Raw genomic sequence first — 26,749 nt, 5'->3', positions numbered from 1 at the left:
TATATAGCCTCCACATTGACTCTGTACCGGTACCCCCTGTATATAGCCTCCACATTGACTCTGTACCGTAATACCCTGTATATAGCCTCCACATTGACTCTGTACCGGTACCCCCTGTATATAGCCTCCACATTGACTCTGTACCGGTACCCCCTGTATATAGCCTCCACATTGACTCTGTACTGGTACCCCCTGTATATAGCCTCCACATTGACTCTGTACCGGTACCCCCTGTATATAGCCTCCACATTGACTCTGTACCGTAATACCCTGTATATAGCCTCCACATTGACTCTGTACCGGTACCCCCTGTATATAGCCTCCACATTGACTCTGTACCGGTACCCCCTGTATATAGCCTCCACATTGACTCTGTACTGGTACCCCCTGTATATAGCCTCCACATTGACTCTGTACCGGTACCCCCTGTATATAGCCTCCACATTGACTCTGTACCGTAATACCCTGTATATAGCCTCCACATTGACTCTGTACCGGTACCCCCCTGTATATAGCCTCCACATTGACTCTGTACCGGTACCCCCTGTATATAGCCTCCACATTGACTCTGTACTGGTACCCCCTGTATATAGCCTCCACATTGACTCTGTACCGGTACCCCCTGTATATAGCCTCCACATTGACTCTGTACCGTAACCCCCTGTATATAGCCTTCATATTGACTCTGTACTGGTACCCCCTGTATATAGCCTCCACATTGACTCTGTACCGGTACCCCCTGTATATAGCCTCCACATTGACTCTGTACCGGTACCCCCTGTATATAGCCTCCACATGGACTCTGTACCGGTACCCCCTGTATATAGCCTCCACATTGACTCTGTACCGGTACCCCCTGTATATAGCCTCCACATTGACTCTGTACCGTTAACACCCTGTATATAGCCTCCACATTGACTCTGTACCGGTACCCCCTGTATATAGCCTCCACATTGACTCTGTACCGGTACCCCCTGTATATAGTCTCGCTATTGTTATTTTACTGCTGCTCTTTAATTATTTGTTACTTTTAGTTTTTTTTTTAAATCAAATTTTTACTTAACACTTTTTTTCCTTAAAAACGTCTTAACTGCATTGCTGGTTAAGGACTTGTAAGTAAGCATTTCACTGTAAGGTCTACCTACACCTGTTGTATTCGGCGCATGTGACTAATACAATTTGATTTGATTTATTGGGCCAGGTGCTGTGGGGCACGAGATGTTTTTACTAAACAACACCAAACTGTACTCTCGTCACCTGCCTGATGATATTCTCCACAACACAACTATTACAGTGGCGATGAGGTGATTCTTCTTAAAGGGACACTGCTTGAAGAGAAGAATGAAACTCAATATCAGGAGGTAAATCGGCAGGTTTTTTCCACCAGTAAAAGTGTTCGCCAAGCAGCAGGCCTACTGGAGTCCACAATAGCGATACTGCCCTCTGGTGGTTAAAGTAAGAACTGTCATTGAACCCATTGAAAATAGGCATCTCAGTGGAGAAATATTGTTAAAAAAATATAAAAAATTAAAGGAATACAATGGAAGTGGAAACTGAACACTTAACTGTGAAAATGACAACCGTTGGTCGAGTACCAGAGTTTGAGGCGACAAAAGAGGATTCCCGATTCCTGTTTTGAGCGTTGGCTGGCTGCAAATGAAATCAAAGATGAAAAGAAAGCAGATGTATTTCTCAGTGTTTTGGGTCTGAGGATGGATGAGTTGACCTCAGCAGAACTGACTGGATCTGAGGATGGATGAGTTGACCTCAGCAGAACTGACTGGGTCTGAGGATGGATGAGTTGACCTCAGCAGAACTGACTGGGTCTGAGGATGGATGAGTTGACCTCAGCAGAACTGACTGGGTCTGAGGATGGATGAGTTGACCTCAGCAGAACTGACTGGGTCTGAGGATGGATGAGTTGACCTCAGCAGAACTGACTGGGTCTGAGGATGGATGAGTTGACCTCAGCAGAACTGACTGGATCTGAGGATGGATGAGTTGACCTCAGCAGAACTGACTGGGTCTGAGGATGGATGAGTTGACCTCAGCAGAACTGACTGGGTCTGAGGATGGATGAGTTGACCTCAGCAGAACTGACTGGGTCTGAGGATGGATGAGTTGACCTCAGCAGAACTGACTGGGTCTGAGGATGGATGAGTTGACCTCAGCAGAACTGACTGGGTCTGAGGATGGATGAGTTGACCTCAGCAGAACTGACTGGGTCTGAGGATGGATGAGTTGACCTCAGCAGAACTGACTGGATCTGAGGATGGATGAGTTGACCTCAGCAGAACTGACTGGGTCTGAGGATGGATGAGTTGACCACAGCAGAACTGACTGGGTCTGAGGATGGATGAGTTGACCTCAGCAGAACTGACTGGGTCTGAGGATGGATGAGTTGACCTCAGCAGAACTGACTGGGTCTGAGGATGGATGAGTTGACCTCAGCAGAACTGACTGGGTCTGAGGATGGATGAGTTGACCTCAGCAGAACTGACTGGGTCTGAGGATGGATGAGTTGACCTCAGCAGAACTGACTGGGTCTGAGGATGGATGAGTTGACCTCAGCAGAACTGACTTAATCTGAGGATAGATGAGTTGACCTCAGCAGAACTGACTGGGTCTGAGGATGGATGAGTTGACCTCAGCAGAACTGACTGGGTCTGAGGATGGATGAGTTGACCTCAGCAGAACTGACTGGGTCTGAGGATGGATGAGTTGACCTCAGCAGAACTGACTGGGTCTGAGGATGGATGAGTTGACCTCAGCAGAACTGACTGGGTCTGAGGATGGATGAGTTGACCTCAGCAGAACTGACTGGGTCTGAGGATGGATGAGTTGACCTCAGCAGAACTGACTGGGTCTGAGGATGGATGAGTTGACCTCAGCAGAACTGACTGGGTCTGAGGATGGATGAGTTGACCTCAGCAGAACTGACTGGGTCTGAGGATGGATGAGTTGACCTCAGCAGAACTGACTGGGTCTCTCTCAAGGCATTTCAAGCCAATTCTCATTGCAGAACGTTTTCTTGATGACGCTCTGAGACAAGTTTGTATGTGGTCTCACATGTGAAGCATATCACAGAGTGGAATTGACTAAAATACAGTAGAATAGAATAAGTTAAGCAGTATGTAAACATTATTAAAGTGACTAGTGTTCCATTATTAAAGTGACCAGTGATTTCATGTCTATGTACATGGAATCACTCAACCCTGCAGCCTCTAAGGTGCAGGGTTGAGTAACCAGGTGGAAGGTGGCTGTTTAACAGTCTGATGGCCTTGAGATAGAAGCTGTTTTTCAGTCTCTCGGTTCCTGCTTTGATGCACCTGTACTGACCTTGCCTTCTGGATGGTAGCGGGGTGAACAGGCAGTGGCTCGGGTGGTTGTTGTCCTTGATGATCTTTTTGGCCTTCCTGTGACATCGGGTGGTGTAGGTGTCCTGGAGGGCAGGTTGCCCCCGGTGATGCGTTGTTCAGACCTCACTACCCTCTGGAGAGCCTTGCGGTTGTGGGCGGTGCAGTTGCCGTACCGTTTTAGGTGACAAGCCAAATTTTTTCAGCATCCCGAGGTTGCACTTTCTTCACCACACTGTCTGTGTGGGTGGACAACTTCAGTTTGTCAGTGATATGTACGCCGAGGAACTTAAAACTTTCCACTTTCTCCACTGCTGTCCCGTCGATGTGGAAAGGGGGCTGCTCCCTCTGCTGTTTCCTGAAGTCCACAATCATCTCCTTTGTTTTGTTGACGTTGAGTGTGAGGTTATTTTCCTGACACCACACTCCGAGGGCCCTCACCTCCGCCCAGTAGGATGTCTCATCGTTGTTAGTAATCGAGTCTACTACTGTTGTGTCGTTTGCAAACTTGATGATTGAGTTGGAGGTGTGCATGGCCACACAGTCGTGGGTGAACAGGGAGTACAGGAGGGGGCTCAGAACGCACCCTTGTGGGACCCAGTGTTGAGGATCAGCGGGGTGGAGATATTGTTTTCTACCTTCACCACCTGGGGGCGGCCCGTCAGGAAGTCCAGGACCCAGTTGCACAGGGCGGGGTCGAGACCCAGGGTCTCAAGCTTGATGACGAGTTTGGAGGGTACTATGGTGTTAAATGCTGAGCTGTAGTCGATGAACAGCATTCTGACATAGGTATTCCTCTTGTCCAGATGGGATGGGGCGGTAGTCATTTAGCTCAGTTACCTTTGCATTCTTGGGTACAAGAACAATGGTGGCCATCTTGAAGCATGTGGGGACAGCAGACTGATATAGGGAGAGATTGAATATGTCCGGAAACACACCAGCCAGCTGGTCTGCACATGCTCCGAGGATGCGGCTAGGGACGCCGTCTGGGCCGGCAGCCTTGAAAGGGTTAACATTTTTAAATGTCTTATGTCGGCCATAGAGAAGGAGAGCCCACAGTCTTTCGTACTGGCCGCGTCGGTGGCACTGTGTTATCCTTAAAGCAGGCAAAGATTGTGTTTAGCTTGTCCGGGAAGCAAGACGTCAGCGATGTGGCTGGTTTTCCTTTTGTAATCCGTGATTGACTGTAGACCCTGCCACATACGTCTCGTGTCTGAGCCGTTGAATTGCGACTCCACTTTGTCTCTATACTGACGTTTTGCCTGTTTGATTGCCCCACATCAATCTGCAGAGAGGAATGGGAGAAACTCCCCCAATACAGGTGTGCCAAGTTTGTAGCGTCATACCTAAAACTCCAGGCTGTAATCGCTGCCAAAGGGGCTTCAAAAGTACTGAGTAAAGGGTCTGAATACTTAAGTAGATGTAATATTTCCATTTTTTATTTTGAATACATTTGTAAAAATGTCCAAAAATGATCTTTGCTTTGTCATTGTTTTTTTTAATCCATTTTAGAATAAGGCTGTAACGTAACAAAATGTAGAAAACATCAATGGGGTCTGAATACTTTCCAAATGCACTGTACATCATTATTAGAAGCCTCTTGCGTCACATCATTATTAGAAGCCTCTTGCGTCACATCATTATTAGAAGCCTCTTGCGTCACATCATTATTAGAAGCCTCTTGCATCACATCATTATTAGAAGCCTCTTGCGCCACGTCATTATTAGAAGCCTCTTGCGTCACACCATTATTAGAAGCCTCTTGCATCACATCATTATTAGAAGCCTCTTGCGTCACATCATTATTAGAAGCCTCTTGCATCACATCATTATTAGAAGCCTCTTGCGTCACGTCATTATTAGAAGCCTCTTGCGTCACATCATTATTAGAAGCCTCTTGCGTCACGTCATTATTAGAAGCCTCTTGCGTCACATCATTATTAGAAGCCTCTTGCGTCACATCATTATTAGAAGCCTCTTGCGTCACATCATTATTAGAAGCCTCTTGCGTCACATCATTATTAGAAGCCTCTTGCGTCACACCATTATTAGAAGCCTCTTGCGTCACGTCATTATTAGAAGCCTCTTGCGTCACATCATTATTAGAAGCCTCTTGCGTCACGTCATTATTAGAAGCCTCTTGCGTCACATCATTATTAGAAGCCTCTTGCGTCACACCATTATTAGAAGCCTCTTGCGTCACGTCATTATTAGAAGCCTCTTGCGTCACACCATTATTAGAAGCCTCTTGCGTCACATCATTATTAGAAGCCTCTTGCGTCACACCATTATTAGAAGCCTCTTGCGTCACATCATTATTAGAAGCCTCTTGCATCACATCTGTCCCTCTGATCAGCTGAGGCAGTATGTTTTGCATTTCACTCATAATAGTATTTGAAATACTATTAAACTCAATGTATTATATTATCTCATTTTAAATCCATGTTTTAAACAAAGGTTGAGAGTAGAACAACTGATTTGACTAATGTTTTATGAGACCATGTACATGTTCAACACATATCAACTAGACTGTGATGAAAAGTTCAACACATATCAACTAGACTGTGATGAAAAGTTCAACACATATCAACTAGACTGTGATGAAAAGTTCAACACATATCAACTAGACTGTGATGAAAAGTTCAACACATATCAACTAGACTGTGATGAAAAGTTCAACATTCACTGAGAGGGAAAACACTAAAGTGTGTAAATGTTGTGTTTAGCCGTAGCATCCCTCCCTCCCTCCCTCCATCCATCCATCCCTCCCTCCCTCCCATCCATCCCTCCCTCCCATCCCTCCCTCCCTCCCATCCATCCCTCCCTCCCATCCATCCATCCCTCCCTCCCTCCCTCCCATCCATCCATCCCTCCCTCCCATCCATCCCTCCCTCCCATCCATCCATCCATCCCTCCCTCCCTCCCATCCATCCATCCATCCACCTACCCATCCCTCCCTCCCTCCCTCCCTCCCTCCCTCCCTCCCTCCCTCCCTCCCATCCCTCCCTCCCTCCATCCCTCCCATCCCTCCCTCCCTCCCATCCATCCCTCCCTCCCATCCATCCCTCCCATCCCCTCCCATCCCTCCCTCCCTCCCTCCCTCCATCCCTCCCATCCCTCCCTCCCTCCCTCCCTCCCTCCCATCCATCCCTTCCTCCATCCATCCCTCCCATCCCCTCCCATCCCTCCCTCCCTCCCTCCATCCCTCCCATCCCTCCCTCCCTCCCATCCATCCATCCCTCCCTCCCATCCATCCCTCCCTCCCTCCCTCCCATCCATCCCTCCCTCCCATCCATCCATCCCTCCCTCCCTCCCATCCATCCATCCATCCACCTACCCATCCCTCCCTCCCTCCCTCCCTCCCATCCCTCCCTCCCTCCATCCCTCCCATCCCTCCCTCCCTCCCATCCATCCCTCCCTCCCATCCATCCCTCCCATCCCCTCCCTCCCTCCATCCCTCCCTCCATCCATCCCTCCCTCCCATCCCTCCATCCCTCCCTCCCTCCCTCCATCCCTCCATCCCTCCCTCCCTCCATCCATCCATCCCTCCCTCCCATCCATCCATCCATCCATCCATCTACCCATCCCTCCCTCCCTCCCTCCCTCCCATCCATCCCTCCCTCCCATCCATCCATCCCTCCCTCCCTCCCTCCCATCCATCCACCTACCCATCCCTCCCTCCCATCCATCCATCCCTCCCTCCCATCCATCCCTCCCTCCCATCCATCCATCCCTCCCTCCCTCCCTCCCATCCATCCACCTACCCATCCCTCCCTCCCATCCATCCATCCCTCCCTCCCATCCATCCATCCATCCACCTACCCATCCCTCCCTCCCTCCCTCCCTCCCTCCATCCCATCCCTCCCTCCCTCTCTCTCTCTCTCTCCCTCACTCCCTCCATCCCTCCCTCCCTCCCATCCATCCATCCCTCCCTCCCTCCCTCCCTCCGTCTCCCTCCCTCCCTCCCTCCCTCCCATCCCTCCCTCCCTCCCTCCCATCCATCCATCCCTCCCTCCCATCCATCCATCCATCCACCTACCCATCCCATCCCTCCCTCCCTCCCATCCATCCATCCATCCATCCACCTACCCATCCCTCCCTCCATCCCATCCCTCCCTCCCTCTCTCTCTCTCCCTCCCTCCCTCCATTCCTCCCTCCCTCCCATCCATCCATCCATCCATCCATCCCTCCCTCCCTCCCATCCATCCATCCCTCCCTCCCTCCCATCCATCCATCCCTCCCTCCCTCCCATCCATCCATCCATCCATCCATCCATCCCTCCCTCCCTCCCTCCATCCCTCCCTCCCTCCATCCCTCCCTCCCATCCATCCATCCATCCATCCATCCATCCCTCCCTCCCTCCATCCCTCCCTCCCTCCATCCCTCCCTCCCATCCATCCATCCATCCATCCACCTACCCATCCCTCCCTCCATCCCATCCCTCCCTCCCTCCCTCTCTCTCTCTCCCTCCCTCCCTCCATTCCTCCCTCCCTCCCATCCATCCATCCATCCATCCATCCCTCCCTCCCTCCCTCCCTCCCTCCCTCCCTCCCTCCCTCCCTACATCCATCCCTCCATCCCTCCCTCCCTACATCCATCCATCCCTCCCTCCCTCCCTCCCTCCCTCCCTACATCCATCCATCCATCCATCATGTATTGCAGGATATTTGACAGAATAATAACACCAATGGTTTAATGCAGCAGTGAGATACAAGCAAAAACAGTGTAAAAATGGACACAGTCTGGAATTATGCAATCAAACCAATCATTCAAGGTCCCTCATTAATTCAGGATGTACAGGTTGTTCTGGCACAGTCTCTTCATCAAAGACCTCGGGTGAATCATCTATCGGTCCAATGTGCTGATCTGGGTTGACGCTAGGGGATAACTGATCTTCAGGTGTGTCCGCTGCTAGGTGGATGCGTCTATGCCTGTCCAGATGCCCTTGTTGAATAAAGCTCTTCCAACAAAGGGAGCAATGATAGGGTCTTTCCCCTGTGTGAGTCCTCTGATGAGCCTGGAGGTGAGCCAGCTGGGAGAAGCCTCTCCCACAGTCAGAGCAGCAGTGAGGTTTTTCCCCTGTGTGGGTCTGGTTGTGCTTTTTCAGAGCCCCAGAGTTTATAAACGTCTTACCGCAGGCCGAGACAGCGCAGACGTAGGGTCTCTCTCCTGAGTGAATCCTCTGGTGGTCCTTCAGAGCTCCTGGGTGGGAGAAGGTCTTCAGACACTCTGAACAGTGGTACGGCCTCTCTCCTGTGTGAGTACGCATGTGCTGGATCAGCTGGCCTGAGTTGGAGAATCTCCTTCCACAGTCAGAGGCCGAGCAGGGGTAAGGCTTCTCTCCTGTGTGAGTCCTGTGGTGGATCTGTAGGTGTTCTAGCTTGGAGAAACTCTTGCCGCACTCTGTGAAAGTGCAATGGAATGGCTTCTCTCCTGTGTGTGTTCTCTGGTGCTTGGCCAGGCCTCCTGGCTGACTGAAGCTCTTGCCACAGACCAGACAGTGGTACGGTCTCTCTCCTGTGTGGATCACCTGATGACTCCTCAGGTTGCCAGAGTGACTGAAGCTCCGCCCACACTCAGAGCAGTGATACGGCCTCTCTCCTGTGTGAGTACGCATGTGTCTCCGCAGGGTTGATGAGTTGTAGAAATACTTCCCACAGGCTAAGCAAGGGTAGTTGGTTTCAGTGGTGTGACCCTGCTGATTCTCCTGGAGGGATTCTGAAGGGTCTATAGCCTGGTCTGTACAGCCACCTGCAGGACAGGAGGGGAACAGCATTACTTTAGAAAATTTTTTCATAGTGCTGTATTCAAATGTAGGATATTTTATTCGTTTTAAACTTTACGGAATTTCATGTATTGTTTTTTTTTTGTATAAACAATTCATCTTTAAACACAAAACAACAACCAACATACAGTACCAGTCAAAAGACATCAAAACCATGAAATAACATATATGGAATCATGTAGGAACCAAAAAAAGTGTTAAACAAATCAAAATATATTTTATATTTGAGATTCTTCAAAGTAGCCACCCTTTGCCTTGATGACAGCTTTGAAAGTTTCTTCAAGTGCAGTCGCAAAAACCATCAAGCGCTATGATGAAACTGGCTCTCATGAGGAACGCCACAGGAAAGGAAGACCCAGAGTTACCTCTGCTGCAGAGGATAAGTTCATTAGAGTTACCAGCCTCAGAAATTGCATGTGTCTTTAAGTAACAGACACATCTCAACATCAACATGTTCAGAGGCGACTGCGTGAATCAGGCCTTCATGGTTGAATTGCTGCAAAGAAACCACTACTAAAGGACACCGATAAGAAGATGAGACTTGCTTGGGCCAAGAAACACGAGCAATGAAGATTAGACCAGTGGAAATATGTCCTTTGGTCTGATGAGTCCAAATGTGAGATTATTGGTTCCAACCGCCGTGTCTTTGTGAGACGCAGAGTAGGTGAACGGATGATCTTTGTATGTGTGGTTCCCACCGTGAAGCATGGAGGAGGAGGTGTGATGATGCTTTAATGGTGACACTGTCTGGTTTAATTTAGAATTCAAGGGACTCTTAACCAGCATGGCTACCACAGCATTCAGCAGGGATACGCCCATCCCATCTGATTTGCGCTTAGTGGGACTATCATTTGTTTTTCAACAGGACACTGACCCAACACACCTCCAGACTGTGTAAGGGCTATTTGACCAAGAAGGAGCGTGATGGAGTGATGCATCAGATGACCTGGCCTCCACAATCCCCAGACCTCAACCCAAATGAGATGGTTTGGGATGAGTTGGACCGCAGAGTGAAGGAAAAGCAGCCAACAAGTGCTCAGCATATGTGGGAACTCCTTCAAGACTGTTGAAAAAGCATTCCTCATGAAGCTGGTTGAGAGAATGCCAAGAGTGTGCAAAGTTGTCGTCAAAGCAAAGGGTGGCTATTTGAAGAATTTCAAAAATAACATTTTAATTTGTTTAACACTTTTTTGGTTACTACATGATTCCATATGTGTTATTTCATAGTTTTGATGTCTTCACTATTATTCTACAATGTAGAACATAGTAAAAATAAAGAAACTGGTTCTGTACATCGATGTCTCAACTATGTGTGATCAGGTGGATGATGTCCATTTTCTCTGTATATTCTCCCTGTCTCTAGAGCATGTGAGTGAGAACACGACTCCTCAGAAGGTGAGTATGGGAGAGAACAGATGTAGCCAGTTGTCACCTGATCTTTCATAGACCATATTGGTGCCCGTGCTGAGCTGTGACCTATGTTACTTCCTGTTTCCTCTCAGGGCAGGAAGGTGCAGTTAGTAATAGTAAAAAATAAATAAAATAACTCTTGAATGAGTAGGTGTGTCAACTTTTGACTGGTCCTGTATTAAACAAGAAAACACTAATACAAAACACAAATCCATAGGGATGTTTTCCTGATAAATGATCTGTGATTTCATGATATTCTGTTATGTGCCCTTAAGGAAACACAGGAATTGTTCCCATCTCATCTTGGAGTCTGTATTGGTTTTCTCCGGCCTCTTTGCCAACATGATTATATACAATGTTGTTTTTACCAATGTATTAATCCATTCCCGTCAACACGAGGTAGGCCGTCATTGTAAAATAAGAATTTGTTCTGAACTGACTTAAACAAATGGCTCAGACCTCAACATAATATTATACAGTCTGTCTGGTTAATCCCTCTTATTTCAGATGTCAACCGACAGCTTTGGTGACCTACAGTAGGCACCTGGGAACTAAGGCCATCTCCCATGCACTATAAGGCTTTGTCCCATAGGGGGTGCACAACCGGGCTTTCCCACAATGCATCTAGGAGGGTTCCTTTTGCCCCTTCACATCCTATGGAACAGGAGGGACATCAAATCTATGAAAAACATTTCATTGTATACCTTTCTATAGGCTTCTCTGACAATATCTGAGATAATATACACCCATATCCTTTTATTTGGTGATCTGGACCAAAACCCATATCACAATAAATTGACTGAATTATCACAATAATAATAATAATAATAATAACAATAATGATAAATTTAACAATATGTTTATAAAATTAATAAGGATCAGTTACTTTCTTTTTATTTTAAAATCCTACTACTTTTAATGTTACTTGTCGTGTTAGTAGCAGACTTAGGCTTTTCAAACCTTCCTCTAGTAGTAGGCTACTATCGTTGTTATCGATATCAGTAAAATGTCCTCGATAAAATGGTCGCTTTGGACAGTGTCGATATTTTCGGTTTATCATCCCAGCTCTACTTCTTATGTCACAGTGTCCCTCTGCCACAATTAGGTGCACATGATTAACCTTTAACAGCATTGTAACATACAAAGGCTGATTGTACAAGGTAATGAAAATACATCTTCTACAACATTGATGCCTTTTGACATAATGGCACCACATAGGGTTGACAAAGCTTTTAATTAGCGTGTACAACACTATCACACACTTTATACAAAACATATCTCCATGTACACTGTTCCCCAGACACTCCTAATGCCCCCCCCCCCTCCTCCCCTCCTCACCATGTACACTGTTCCCCAGACACTCCTCATGTCCCCCCACCTCTCCTCTCCATGTACACTGTTCCCCAGACACTCCTAATGTCCCCCCTCCTCTCATCTCCATGTACACTGTTCCCCAGACACTCCTAATGTCCCCCCTCCTCTCCTCCTCACCATGTACACTGTTCCCCAGACACTCCTAATGTCCCCCCTCCTCTCCTCTCCATGTACACTGTTCCCCAGACACTCCTAATGTCCCCTCTCCTCTCCTCACCATGTACACTGTTCCCCAGACACTCCTAATGTCCTTCCTCCTCTCCTCTCCTCTCCATGTACACTGTTCCCCAGACACTCCTCATGTCCCCCCTCCTCTCCATGTACACTGTTCCCCAGACACTCCTAATGTCCCCCCTCCTCTCCTCCTCACCATGTACACTGTTCACCAGACACTCCTAATGTCCCCTCTCCTCTCCTCACCATGTACACTGTTCCCCAGACACTCCTAATGTCCCTCCTCCTCTCCTCTCCTCTCCATGTACACTGTTCCCCAGACACTCCTCATGTCCCCCCTCCTCTCCATGTACACTGTTCCCCAGACACTCCTAATGTCCCCCCTCCTCCTCTCCTCTCCATGTACACTGTTCCCCAGACACTCCTAATGCCCCCCCTCCTCTCCATGTACACTGTTCCCCAGACACTCCTAATGTCCCCCCTCCTCCTCTCCTCTCCATGTACACTGTTCCCCAGACACTCCTAATGTCCCCCCTCCTCCTCTCCATGTACACTGTTCCCCAGACACTCCTAATGTCCCCCCTCCTCCTCTCCTCTCCTCTCCTCTCCATGTACACTGTTCCCCAGACACTCCTAATGTCCCCCCTCCTCCTCTCCTCTCCTCTCCTCTCCATGTACACTGTTCCCCAGACACTCCTAATGTCCCCCCTCCTCTCCATGTACACTGTTCCCCAGACACTCCTAATGTACCCCCTCCTCTCCATGTACACTGTTCCCCAGACACTCCTAATGTCCCCCTCCTCTCCTCCTCACCATGTACACTGTTCCCCAGACACTCCTAATGTCCCCCCTCCTCTCCATGTACACTGTTCCCCAGACACTCCTAATGTCCCCCCTCCTCACCATGTACACTGTTCCCCAGACACTCCTAATGCCCCCCCTCCTCTCCATGTACACTGTTCCCCAGACACTCCTAATGCTCCCCCCCCCTCCTCACCATGTACACTGTTCCCCAGCCACTCCTAATGTCCCCCCTCCTCTCCTCTCCATGTACACTGTTCCCCAGACACTCCTAATGCCCCCCCTCCTCACCATGTACACTGTTCCCCAGACACTCCTCATGTCCCCTCTCCTCTCCATGTACACTGTTCCCCAGACACTCCTCATGTCCCCTCTCCTCTCCATGTACACTGTTCCCCAGACACTCCTAATGTCCCCCCTCCTCACCATGTACACTGTTCCCCAGACACTCCTAATGTCCCCCCTCCTCTCCTCACCATGTACACTGTTCCCCAGACACTCCTAATGTCCCCCCTCCTCACCATGTACACGGTTCCCCTGACACTCCTAATGTCCCCCTCCTCTCCTCCTCTCCATGTACACTGTTCCCCAGACACTCCTAATGTCCCCCCTCCTCCTCTCCATGTACACTGTTCCCCAGACACTCCTAATGTCCCCCCTCCTCCTCTCCATGTACACTGTTCCCCAGACACTCCTAATGTCCCCTCTCCTCTCTATGTACACTGTTCCCCAGACACTCCTAATGTCCCCCCTCCTCACCATGTACACTGTTCCCCAGACACTCCTAATGTCCCCCCTCCTCTCCATATACACTGTTCCCCAGACACTCCTCATGTCCCCCCTCCTCACCATGTACACTGTTCCCCAGACACTCCTCATGTCCCCCCTCCTCTCCATGTACACTGTTCCCCAGACACTCCTAATGTCCCCCCTCCTCCTCTCCATGTACACTGTTCCCCAGACACTCCTAATGTCCCCCCTCCTCCTCTCCATGTACACTGTTCCCCAGACACTCCTAATGTCCCCTCTCCTCTCTATGTACACTGTTCCCCAGACACTCCTAATGTCCCCCCTCCTCACCATGTACACTGTTCCCCAGACACTCCTAATGTCCCCCCTCCTCTCCATATACACTGTTCCCCAGACACTCCTCATGTCCCCCCTCCTCACCATGTACACTGTTCCCCAGACACTCCTCATGTCCCCCCTCCTCTCCATGTACACTGTTCCCCAGACACTCCTAATGTCCCCCCTCCTCTCCATATACACTGTTCCCCAGACACTCCTCATGTCCCCCCTCCTCACCATGTACACTGTTCCCCAGACACTCCTCATGTCCCCCCTCCTCTCCATGTACACTGTTCCCCAGACACTCCTAATGTCCCCCCCCTCCTCTCCATGTACACTGTTCCCCAGACACTCCTAATGTCCCCCCTCTTCACCATGTACACTGTTCCCCAGACACTCCTAATGTCCCCCCTCCTCTCCATGTACACTGTTCCCCAGACACTCCTAATGTCCCCCCTCCTCACCATGTACACTGTTCCCCAGACACTCCTAATGTCCCCCCTCCTCTCCATGTACACTGTTCCCCAGACACTCCTCATGTCCCCCCTCCTCTCCTCTCCATGTACACTGTTCCCCAGACACTCCTAATGTCCCCCCTCCTCACCATGTACACTGTTCCCCAGACACTCCTAATGTCCCCCCTCCTCCTCTCCTCTCCATGTACACTGTTCCCCAGACACTCCTCATGCCCCCCCTCCTCTCCATGTACACTGTTCCCCAGACACTCCTCATGCCCCCCCTCCTCTCCATGTACACTGTTCCCCAGACACTCCTAATGTCCCCCCTCCTCCTCTCCTCTCCATGTACACTGTTCCCCAGACACTCCTAATGTCCCCCCTCCTCCTCTCCTCTCCTCTCCATGTACACTGTTCCCCAGACACTCCTCATGCCCCCCCTCCTCTCCATGTACACTGTTCCCCAGACACTCCTAATGTCCCCCCTCCTCCTCTCCTCTCCATGTACACCGTTCCCCAGACACTCCTAATGTCCCCCCTCCTCTCCATGTACACTGTTCCCCAGACACTCCTCATGTCCCCCCTCCTCCTCTCCTCTCCTCACCATGTACACTGTTCCCCAGACACTCCTAATGTCCCCCCTCCTCTCCATGTACACTGTTCCCCAGACACTCCTAATGTCCCCCCTCCTCTCCATGTACACTGTTCCCCAGACACTCCTAATGTCCCCCCTCCTCTCCATGTACACTGTTCCCCAGACACTCCTAATGTCCCCCCTCCTCACCATGTACACTGTTCCCCAGACACTCATGTCCCCCCTCCTCTCCTCCTCACCATGTACACTGTTCCCCAGACACTCCTAATGTCCCCCCTCCTCTCCTCTCCATGTACACTGTTCCCAGACACTCCTAATGCCCCCCCTCCTCACCATGTACACTGTTCCCCAGACACTCCTAATGTCCCCCCTCCTCTCCATGTACACTGTTCCCCAGACACTCCTAATGTCCCCCCTCTTCTCCTCTCCATGTACACTGTTCCCCAGACACTCCTAATGCCCCCCCTCCTCTCCATGTACACTGTTCCCCAGACACTCCTAATGTCCCCCCTCCTCTCCATGTACACTGTTCCCCAGACACTCCTAATGCCCCCCCCCCTCCTCTCCATGTACACTGTTCCCCAGACACTCCTAATGTCCCCCCTCCTCTCCATGTACACTGTTCCCCAGACACCCCTAATGTCCCCCCTCTTCTCCTCTCCATGTACACTGTTCCCCAGACACTCCTCATGTCCCCCCTCCTCACCATGTACACTGTTCCCCAGACACTCCTAATTTCCCCCCTCCTCTCCATGTACACTGTTCCCCAGACACTCCTCATGTCCCCCCCCTCCACACCATGTACACTGTTCCCCAAACACTCCTAATGTCCCCCCTACTCCTCTCCTCTCCTCTCCATGTACACTGTTCCCCAGACACTCCTAATGCCCCCCCTCCTCCTCTCCTCACCATGTACACTGTTCCCCAGACACTCCTAATGTCCCCCCTCCTCTCCATGTACACTGTTCCCCAGACACTCCTCATGTCCCCCCTCCTCTCCATGTACACTGTTCCCCAGACACTCCTAATGTCCCACCTCCTCACCATGTACACTGTTCCCCAGACACTCCTAATGTCCCCCCTCCTCTCCATGTACACTGTTCCCCAGACACTCCTCATGTCCCCCCTCCTCTCCTCTCCATGTACACTGTTCCCCAGACACTCCTAATGTCCCCCCTCCTCACCATGTACACTGTTCCCCAGACACTCCTAATGTCCCCCCTCCTCCTCTCCTCTCCATGTACACTGTTCCCCAGACACTCCTCATGCCCCTCCTCCTCTCCATGTACACTGTTCCCCAGACACTCCTCATGCCCCCCCTCCTCTCCATGTACACTGTTCCCCAGACACTCCTAATGTCCCCCCTCCTCCTCTCCTCTCCATGTACACTGTTCCCCAGACACTCCTAATGTCCCCCCTCCTCTCCATGTACACTGTTCCCCAGACACTCCTAATGTCCCCCCCCTCCTCTCCATGTACACTGTTCCCCAGACACTCCTAATGTCCCCCTCCTCACCATGTACACTGTTCCCCAGACACTCCTAATGTCCCCCCTCCTCTCCATGTACACTGTTCCCCAGACACTCCTCATGTCCCCCCTCCTCACCATGTACACTGTTCCCCAGACACTCCTAATTTCCCCCCTCCTCTCCATGTACACTGTTCCCCAGACACTCCTCATGTCCCCCCCCTCCACACCATGTACACTGTTCCCGAGACACTCCTAATGTCCCCCCTCCTCACCATGTACACTGTTCCCCAGACACTCCTAATGTCCCCCCTCCTCCTCTCCTCTCCATGTACACTGTTCCCCAGACACTCCTAATGCCCCCCCTCCTCCTCTCCATGAACACTGTTCCCCAGACACTCCTAATGTCCCCCCTCCTCATGTACACTGTTCCCCAGACACTCCTAATGTCCCCCCTCCTCCTCTCCTCTCCATGTACACTGTTCCCCAGACACTCCTAATGTCCCCCCTCCTCCTCTCCTCTCCATGTACACTGTTCCCCAGACACTCCTAATGTCCCCCCTCCTCTCCATGTACACTGTTCCCCAGACACTCCTAATGTCCCCCCTCCTCCTCTCCTCTCCATGTACACTGTTCCCCAGACACTCCTAATGTCCCACCTCTGCTCATCCACTCCACCAGGTCCTATAGCTGATTTCATGGATGAACTCTCACCCAACCTAATATTTGTAAGTACACTCTGACAAATTTTTCTTCCATAAACACTTGTTTACATGTCTGTTCTCAGCAGACACTTTAGTACTTTCAGAAGCAAGAATGGAGGTTTATTAGTGGGCCGGAAAAGTGTTCTCTGTTGGCATTTCATCTCAATACAAGGTGTTTCAATGCATTCTATTTGGACATCAAGTTCTGACAACGTAGAGAAGAGCTGTGAGCCACAGACCTTACAGGCTTTCTTCTACTGATGGTGAAGTTCAATCTAATCTAAATTACTGCACACTGAGACGTCCCAGAAAATCAGGTTTCAATTTATTAACAAGATTAAAACTCTACATTTTAGTACAAAGTACTTTCATTCACAGTGCGTCCATTGAGGAGTGTGTGTGAGCAGTCCAAACAAAGGCCTGTTCTGATTGGCTGGCCTTGGGTTGAGTTGTCCTCTTCTAACCCTGGCTTCTTGCCATGGCAACGTCCGGGGGGGTTGGCGGGTTGTCAGCAAATGTGATGAATTGGAACGCTGACTGTGAGGCCTCAGTGCCCCACCTCACTAATGCTCTGGCTGAATGGAAACAAATCCCTGCAGAAATGTTCCAACATCTAGTGGAAAGCCTTCCCAGAAGAGTGGAGGCTGTTATAGCAGCAATGTTCCAACATCTAGTGGAAATCCTTCCCAGAAGAGTGGAGGCTGTTATAGCAGCAATGTTCCAACATCTAGTGGAAAGCCTTCCCAGAAGAGTGGAGGCTGTTATTACAGCAATGTTCCAACATCTAGTGGAAAGCCTTCCCAGAAGAGTGGAGGCTGTTATAGCAGCAATGTTCCAGCATCTGGTGGAAAGCCTTCCCAGAAGAGTGGAGGCTGTTATAGCAGCAATGTTCCAACATCTAGTGGAAAGCCTTCCCAGAAGAGTGGAGGCTGTTATAGCAGCAATGTTTCAACATCTAGTGGAAAGCCTTCCCAGAAGAGTGGAGGCTGTTATAGCAGCAATGTTCCAACATCTAGTGGAACGCCTTCCCAGAAGAGTGGAGGCTGTTATAGCAGCAATGTTCCAACATCTAGTGGAAAGCCTTCCCAGAAGAGTGGAGGATGTTATAGCAGCAATGTTCCAACATCTAGTGGAAAGCCTTCCCAGAAGAGTGGAGGCTGTTATAGCAGCAATGTTCCAACATCTAGTGGAAAGCCTTCCCAGAAGAGTGGAGGCTGTTATAGCAGCAATGTTCCAACATCTAGTGGAAAGCCTTCCCAGAAGAGTGGAGGCTGTTATAGCAGCAATGTTCCAACATCTAGTGGAAAGCCTTCCCAGAAGAGTGGAGGCTGTTATAGCAGCAATGTTCCAACATCTAGTGGAAAGTCTTCCCAGAAGAGTGGAGGCTGTTATAGCAGCAATGTTCCAACATCTAGTGGAAAGCCTTCCCAGAAGAGAGGAGGCTGTTATAGCAGCAATGTTCCAACATCTAGTGGAAAGCCTTCCCAGAAGAGTGGAGGCTGTTATAGCAGCAATGTTCCAACATCTAGTGGAAAGCCTTCCCTGAAGAGTGGAGGCTGTTTTAGCAGCAATGTTCCAACAACTAGTGGAAAGCCTTCCCAGAAGAGTGGAGGCTGTTATAGCAGCAATGTTCCAACATCTAGTGGAAAGCCTTCCCAGAAGAGTGGAGGCTGTTATAGCAGCAATGGTCCAACATCTAGTGGAAAGCCTTCCCAGAAGAGTGGAGGCTGTTATAGCAGCAATGTTCCAACATCTAGTGGAAAGCCTTCCCAGAAGAGTGGAGGCTGTTATAGCAGCAATGTTCCAACATCTAGTGGAAAGCCTTCCCAGAAGAGTGGAGGCTGTTATAGCAGCAATGTTCCAACATCTAGTGGAAAGCCTTCCCAGAAGAGTGGAGGCTGTTATAGCAGCAATGTTACAACATCTAGTGGAAAGCCTTCCCAGAAGAGTGGAGGCTGTTATAGCAGCAATGTTCCAACATCTAGTGGAAAGCCTTCCCAGAAGAGTGGAGGCTGTTATAGCAGCAATGTTCCAACATCTAGTGGAAAGCCTTCCCAGAAGAGTGGAGGCTGTTATAGCAGCAATGTTCCAACATCTAGTGGAAAGCCTTCCCAGAAGAGTGGAGGCTGTCATAGCAGCAATGTTCCAACATCTAGTGGAAAGCCTTCCCAGAAGAGTGGAGGCTGTTATAGCAGCAATGTTCCATGGAAGACAGGTCGTTGTGGAGGCCTTTTTCAGGGGTACACTCGATTGGACGACCAAGAATCCTCATCGAAGCCATAATGCCAAATGCATTCTCTGACTACGAGAACGAGAGTGGTGATGGTTCAAGGTACCTCCAGGTTTATTGAGACACCTGTGAATGAGAGGATATATGGCAGATACATACATGTCTGAGATGCATTTTAATATATATTTTTTTAAATATACAATTTTCCAGAAACCATATTCCAAAAGCCTTGATAAAATGGCATTTCTCATAGAGGTGCATATATGCAGTAACAAGGGCAATTAGAAACAGAAAAAGTGACATTGATTGTAACATTCTATAATCAACATACCTGGATGAGGTTCTCATGTGGAGGGAAAGCTGCATCTCCCAGGGAAACACGAGGAAGTGTCGTTGTGGTACTGGTGGTGGTACTGGTACTGGTACTGGTGGTGGTACTGGTACTGGTGGTGGTACTGGTGGTGGTACTGGTGGTACTGGTGGTGGTACTGGTGGTGGTGGTGGTGGTACTGGTGGTGGTACTGGTGGTGGTACTGGTACTGGTGGTGGTACTGGTACTGGTGGTGGTACTGGTGGTGGTACTGGTACTGGTGGTGGTACTGGTACTGGTGGTGGTACTGGTACTGGTACTGGTACTGGTGCTGGTACTGGTGGTGGTGGTACTGGTACTGGTACTGGTGGTGGTACTGGTGGTGGTACTGGTGGTGGTACTGGTACTGGTGGTACTGGTGGTGGTACTGGTACTGGTGGTGGTACTGGTACTGGTGGTGGTACTGGTGGTGGTACTGGTACTGGTGGTGGTACTGGTACTGGTGGTGGTACTGGTGGTGGTACTGGTACTGGTGGTGGTACTGGTACTGGTGGTGGTACTGGTACTGGTACTGGTGGTGGTACTGGTGCTGGTACTGGTGGTGGTACTGGTGGTGGTGGTACTGGTACTGGTACTGGTGGTGGTACTGGTGGTGGTACTGGTGGTGGTACTGGTACTGGTGGTACTGGTGGTGGTACTGGTACTGGTGGTGGTACTGGTGGTGGTACTGGTACTGGTTGTGGTACTGGTGGTGGTACTGGTGGTGGTACTGGCAGGACAGCTGGCGGTGGTAAATCAAGGGTCTTCTGCAGCAGTTTAGACCCAAAATAATTATTGAATGCCTCCACCATTGCTCTGTCGGCCGTACGCCCCTACATCCACCATTATGAACCTGTAGCGGGCATCTTCTCTGTCTACGTATCTGGCCTATTATGTGTGCTGCTAGGTACATCAGATCTAGTAGATCCCTATTATATCAAATCAAAACTTTATTTGTCACATGCACCGAATACAATAAGTGTAGACCTTACCGTGAAATGTTTACTTACAAGCCCTTAACCAACAGTGCAGGAAGAGTTAAGAAAATATTTACCAAGTAGACTAAAATAAAAAGTAATAATAAAAAGTAACACAATAAGAATAACGAGGCTATATACAGGGGGTACCGGTACCGACTCAGTGTGCAGGGGTACCGGTACCGACTCAGTGTGCGGGGGTACAGGTTAGTTCAGGTAATTTTACATGTAGGTAGGGGTGAAGTGACTATGCATAGATAATAAACAGCAAGTAGCAGCAGTGTACAAAAGGGGCCCATCATTTGGGGTTGGGGGGGGTCAGTGTAAATTGTCCAGTGGCGATTTAATGAATTGTTCTGAAGTCTTATGGCCTGTGGATAGAAGCTGTTAAGGAACCTTTTGGTCCTAGACTTGGCGCTCCGGTACCGCTTGCCGTGCAGCAGCAGAGAAAAACAGTCTATGACTTGGGTGACTGGAGTCTCTGACAATTTTATGGGCTTTCCTCTGATACCGCCTATTATATACTGTAGGTCCTGGATGGCAGGAAGCTTGGTCCTAGTGATGTACTGGGCCGTACGCACTACCCTCTGTAACGCCTTGCGGTCAGATGCAGAGAAGTTGCCATACCAGGCGGTGACGCAACCAGTCAGGATGCTCTCGATGGTGCAGCTGTAGAACCTTTTTGAGGATCTGAGGACCCATGCCAAATTTTTTCAGTCTCCTGAGGGTGAAAAGGTTTTGTCGTGCCCTCTTCACGACTGTCTTGGTGTGTTTGGACCATGATAGTTTGTTGGTGATGTGGACACCAAGGAACTTGAAACTCTCAACCCGCTCCACTACAGCCCGTTGATATTAATGGGGGCGTGTTCGGCCCGCCTTTTCCTGTATTCCACGATCACCTCCTTCTTCTTGCTCACATTGAGGGAGAGGTTGTCGTCCTGGCACCACACTGCCAGTTCTCTGACCTCCTCCCTATAGGCTGTCTCATCATTGTCGGTGATCAGGCCTACCACTGTTGTGTCGTCAGCAAACTTAATGGTGTTGGAGTCGTGTTTGGCCACGCAGTCGTGGGTGAAATGGGAGTACAGAAGGGGACTAAGTACACACCCCTGAGGGGCCCCAGTTTCAAGGATCAGCGTGGCAGAACTGTTGTTGCCTACTCTTACCACTTGGGGGCGGCCCGTCAGGAGGTCCAGGATCCAGATGCAGAGGGAGGTGTTTAGTCCTAGAGTCCTTAGCTTAGAAATGAGCTTGGTAGGCACTATGGGTCTGGTAATCTGTCTGGCCCAGCGGCTTTGTGAATGTTGACCTGTTTAAAGGTTTTGTTCACATCGGTTACTGAGAGCGTTATCACACAGTTATTCAGAACAGCTGGTGCTCTCGTGCATGCTTCAGTGTTGCTTGCCTCGAAGTGAGCATAAAAGGCATTTAGCTTGCCTGATAGGCTCGCGTAACTGGGCAGCTCGTGTCTTAGTTTCCCTTTGTAGACCATAATAGTTTTCAAGCCTTGCCACATCCAACAAGTCCCCAGCCACTAGGAGCGCCGCTTCTGGGTGAGGATTTTCTTCTTTGCTTATGGCCTTATAGAGTTGGTTGAGAGCGGTCTTAGTGCCAGCATCGGTCTGTAGTGGTAAATAGACGGCTACAAATAATATAGATGAGAACTCTCTTGGTAGATATGTGGTCTATAGTTTATCATGAGGTACTCTACCTCAGGAGAGCAATACCTTGAGACTTCTTTAATGTTAGACATCGCGCACCAGCTGTTACTGACAAATAGACACACACCCCTCGTCTTACCAGAGGTAGCGTCTCTGTTCTGCCGGTTCATGGAAAATCCCGCTAGATCTATATTGTCCGTGTCTTCGTTCAGCCACCTCTCGGTGAAACATAAGATGTTACAGTTTTTAATGTCCCGTGGGTAAGATAATCTTAAATTGTAGGTCATCACTTTTATTTTCCAATGATTGCACGTTAGCAAGAACGGATGGCAGTGGGAGTTTACTCGCTCGAAAAAGGCGGGGGTCTGGGCCTGTTCCAGTGAAAGCAGGATATCCTTCTCGTCTGACTCGTTAGAGGAAAATGTTTATTCTAGTCCGCGGTGAGTAATCGCTGTTCTGATGTCCAGAAGTTATTTTCAGTCATAAGAGACGGTAGCAGCAACATTATGTACACAATAAGTTAAAAAATAAGTTAAACAAAATACAAAAAAATTAACAAAATAGCACAACTGGTTGGGAGAATGTAAAACGTCAGCCATATTCTTTGGCGCCATCTTAGTCTTTATATGTGTTGCTAGGTACCTCAAATCTAGTAGATCCCTATTATGCATGTTGCTAGGTACCTCAAATCTAGTAGATCCCTATTATGCGTGTTGCTAGGTACAACAAATCTAGTAGATCCCTATTATGCGTGTTGCTAGGTACCTCAAATCTAGTAGATCCCTATTATGCGTGTTGCTAGGTACAACAAATCTAGTAGATCCCTATTATGCGTTTTGCTAGGTACAACAGATCTAGTATTCTAGTACATCAAATCAGGTTCCATTTTAGGACCGCTATTGTTTTCACTATCTGTTTTACCTCTTGGTGATGTGATTCGGAGACATAATGTTAACTTTCACTGCTATGCGGATGACACACAGCTGTACATTTCGATAAAACATGGTGAGGCACCAAAATTGCCCTCCCTGGAAGCTTGTGTTTCAGACATAAGGAAGTGGATGGTGGCAAATGTTTTACTTTTAAACTCAGACAAAACAGAGATGCTTGTTCTAGGTCCCAAGAAACAAAGAGATCTTCTGTTGGATCTGACAATTAATCTTGATGGTTGTACAGTCGTCTCAAATAAAACTGAAGGACCTCGGCGTTACTCTGGACCCTGATCTCTCTTTTGACGAACATATCAAGACTGTTTCAAGGACAGCTTTTTTCCATCTACGTAACATTGCAAAAATCAGACATTTTCTGGCCAAAAATGATTCAGAAAAATGTATCCATGCTTTTGTCACTTCTAGATTAGACTACTGCAATGCTCTACTTTCCAGCTACCCGGATAAAGCACTAAATAAACTTCAGTTACTGCTAAATACGGCTGCTAGAATCTTGACTAGAACCCCAAAATTTGATCATATTACTCCAGTGTTAGCCTCTCTACACTGGCTTCCTGTTAAGGCAAGGGCTGATTTCAAGGTTTTACTGCTAACCTACAAAGCATTACATGGGCTTGCTCCTACCTATCTTTCCGATTTGGTCCTGCTGTACATACCTACACGTACGCTACGGTCACAAGATGCAGGCCTCCTTACTGTCCCTAGAATTTCTAAGCAAACAGTTGGAGGCAGGGCTTTCTCCTATAGAGCTCAATTTTTATGGAATGGTCTGCCTATCCATGTGAGAGACGCAGACTCTGTCTCAACTTTTAAGTCTTTATTGAAGACTCATCTCTTCAGTAGGTCTTGTGATTGAGTGTAGTCTGGCCCAGGAGTGTGAAGGTGAACGGAAAGGCTCTGGAGCAACGAACCGCCCTTGCTGTCTCTGCCTGGCCAGTACCCCTCTCTCCACTGGGATTCTCTGCCTCTAACCCTATTACAGGGGCTGAGTCACTGGCTTACTGGTGCTCTTCCATGCCATTCCTAAGAGGGGTGCTTCACATGAGTGGGTTGAGTCACTGACGTGACCTTCCTGTCCGGGTTGGCGCCCCCCCTTGGGTTGTGCCGTGGCGGAGATCTTTGTGGGCTATACTCTGCCTGGTCTCAGGATGGTAAGTTGGTGGTTGAAGATATCCCTCTAGTGGTGTGGGGGCTGTGCTTTGGCAAAGTGGGTGGCGTTATATCCTGCCATGTTGGCAGTCCCGGTGTAAAGTCGGACAGGGCCACAGTGTCTCCTGACCCCTCCTGTCTCAGCCTCCAGTATTTATGCTGCAGTAGTTTGTGTCTCGGGGGGCTAGGGTCAGTCTGTTATATCTGGAGTATTTCTCCTGTCTTATCCAGTGTCCTATGTGAATTTAAGTATGCTCTCTCTAATTCTTTCTCTCGGAGGACCTGAGCCCTAGGACCATGCCTCAGGACTACCTGGCCTGATGACTCCTTGCTGTCCCCAGTCCACCTGGCCGTGCTGCTGCTCCAGTTTCAACTGTTCTGCCTGCGGCTATGGAACCCTGACCTGTTCACCGGACGTGCTACCTGTCCCAGACCTGCTGTTTTCAACTCTCTAGAGACAGCAGGGGCGGTAGAGATACTCAACTGACATTTACTCCTGAGGTGCTGAACTGTTGCACCCTCGAAAACTACTGTGATTATTATTATTTGACCCTGCTGGTCATCTATGAACATCTTGGCCATGTTCTGTTATAATCTCCACCCGGCACAGCCAGAAGAGGACTGGCCACCCCTCATAGCCTGGTTCCTCTCTAGGTTTCTTCCTAGGTTTTGGCCTTTCTAGGGAGTTTTTCCTAGCCGCTGTGCTTCTATACCTGCATTGCTTGCCGTTTGGGGTTTTAGGCTGGGTTTCTGTACAGCACTTCGAGATATCAGCTGATGTAAGAAGGGCTATATAAATACATTTGAGTGATTGATAGTAGATCCCTATTATAAGTGTTGCTATGTACATCAAATCTAGTAGATCCTGGGCAATTCGCACACCTTCCATTATCTCGCCAGTCAAGTGTCTCTCTGTGTACACTACTATATCACAGATTGAACAATGAGACATATATTCCACCGGATGTATAGATGTCAAGCATCTGCGGCCAGTGAAGACGAATGAGATGGATTTTGACCTAGATTCTGCACATTTTCTCATCAATTAAACATTTGATGTCAATACAGTTTTCTGTTCCCAAAACTAGAATATGTTATGAACAGAGTGGACTACGTTTTGTAGACTTTACCATTTGAAAATGTTTTTAAACAATAGCGTTGCTTAGGAGGAGTGCAAAAGAGAATTGAGTTATAGCACACATCAGAGTAGGCGTTCCCTAACGGAAATATGCAGATGCATGCCAGAACACGCCAATAGGATCTCTTTGGCTCGTGCTTGGCTCTGCCCACAATGACTAATTTGTTCCCTTTGGAAACGACAGTATGTAGTCTATCTTGGTTTAGTTATAAAAAAATCTTTGTTTATATTCTCCAGCGCATTTCTTCCTTGTTTTGTTGTTGTCACTTCCTTGTTTGGCCGAAGATGGCTATTACCAGCTCACCGCCCTCTACTGTTCATGGGTAAAATTGCCGCTTCCCCCCTTATTTTTTTGTTTTTCAAGCGAACGTCAATTTAGGGACCATGCGAGTACACTCGTTCGGTTCGCCTAGCCGCCACCGGCTTTAGTGCCTACTAAAATACGCCATAAATATCGATCTCTCTTATCACCTAATCAGACTTACCGACTTCTCCTAGGTGACACGGTACCTCTTCTTGTTCCTCTTTCACACACCAGGACAGCCCTATTTTAAACAGAATAAAAACACATAGGCTATAACAATAAATAATATCACAAGAACATACAGTTTAGCTACATGGATCCATTAAAACTTACTTGGTTCAGCTAAATAATCCACTACCTCTCCGTCTTCATCCTTCACCACAACGTTGATCCCGAGTACCGGATCAGAGTCCACTGGGTTGATTGATACCATCTCTGCTGTAGCTAGTTCTGTGTTTTTACCATCTATGGTACTAGGCTAGCTAGCTATCTGTCAACGGTTAGTTATGGGAGCTGATAAACTATACGAATTTCACAGTCCCATGTAGAACGAAAACCAATGGCTATACCTAAATCTTTCTACAAACAGCTAGCTACTTGAAAGACTAGTTACTTGTTATATTGTTGCTAAAAAAAACTTTCCTCTCCTCTTTTCTTACCGGACCAAATTTTAAGACACACCCTAAGCGCAGTGCATTGTGGTAAACGCAGTTTTAAATGTTGGTGCGTACCAACTGAGAAAGTACATTTTTAAAAAGTCGTAAAAACATAAACTAGCTTTTCACTGCTAACTAAAACGTA

General features: G+C 48.8%; 3 protein-coding genes across 3 annotated transcripts in view; all 3 read right to left on the bottom strand.

The window, feature by feature from the left end:
• LOC129842299 (uncharacterized) overlaps positions 1-5,691 on the bottom strand; it is a 40,649-nt gene extending 34,958 nt beyond the window's left edge. Inside the window, exon 1 of the mRNA XM_055910793.1 lies at positions 4,939-5,691. Coding sequence (XP_055766768.1) covers positions 4,939-5,691 — 753 coding nt within the window. The remainder of the gene's footprint in view (positions 1-4,938) is intronic.
• A 2,338-nt stretch (positions 5,692-8,029) lies between these two features.
• Positions 8,030-26,651, bottom strand: LOC129842294 (zinc finger protein 135-like). Its single transcript, XM_055910780.1, has 3 exons — positions 26,282-26,651; positions 26,130-26,189; positions 8,030-9,107 (listed from the first exon to the last, which is right to left on the bottom strand). The coding sequence occupies exons 1-3, from the start codon at positions 26,379-26,381 to the stop codon at positions 8,122-8,124; spliced, it is 1,146 nt and encodes a 381-aa protein (XP_055766755.1). The 5' UTR covers positions 26,382-26,651; the 3' UTR covers positions 8,030-8,121.
• On the bottom strand, positions 18,904-26,123 carry LOC129842295 (histidine-rich glycoprotein-like). The gene is made up of 2 exons (XM_055910781.1): positions 19,752-26,123; positions 18,904-19,546 (listed from the first exon to the last, which is right to left on the bottom strand). Exon 1 carries the CDS (start codon positions 20,680-20,682, stop codon positions 19,765-19,767), a length of 918 nt encoding a protein of 305 aa, XP_055766756.1. The 5' UTR covers positions 20,683-26,123; the 3' UTR covers positions 18,904-19,546; positions 19,752-19,764.
• Positions 26,652-26,749: the final 98 nt, after the last annotated feature.

Source organism: Salvelinus fontinalis, unplaced genomic scaffold, assembly GCF_029448725.1.
Source record: "Salvelinus fontinalis isolate EN_2023a unplaced genomic scaffold, ASM2944872v1 scaffold_0031, whole genome shotgun sequence".
Lineage (NCBI taxonomy): Eukaryota > Metazoa > Chordata > Actinopteri > Salmoniformes > Salmonidae > Salvelinus > Salvelinus fontinalis.
This window is presented reverse-complemented; position numbering and strand designations above follow the sequence as displayed.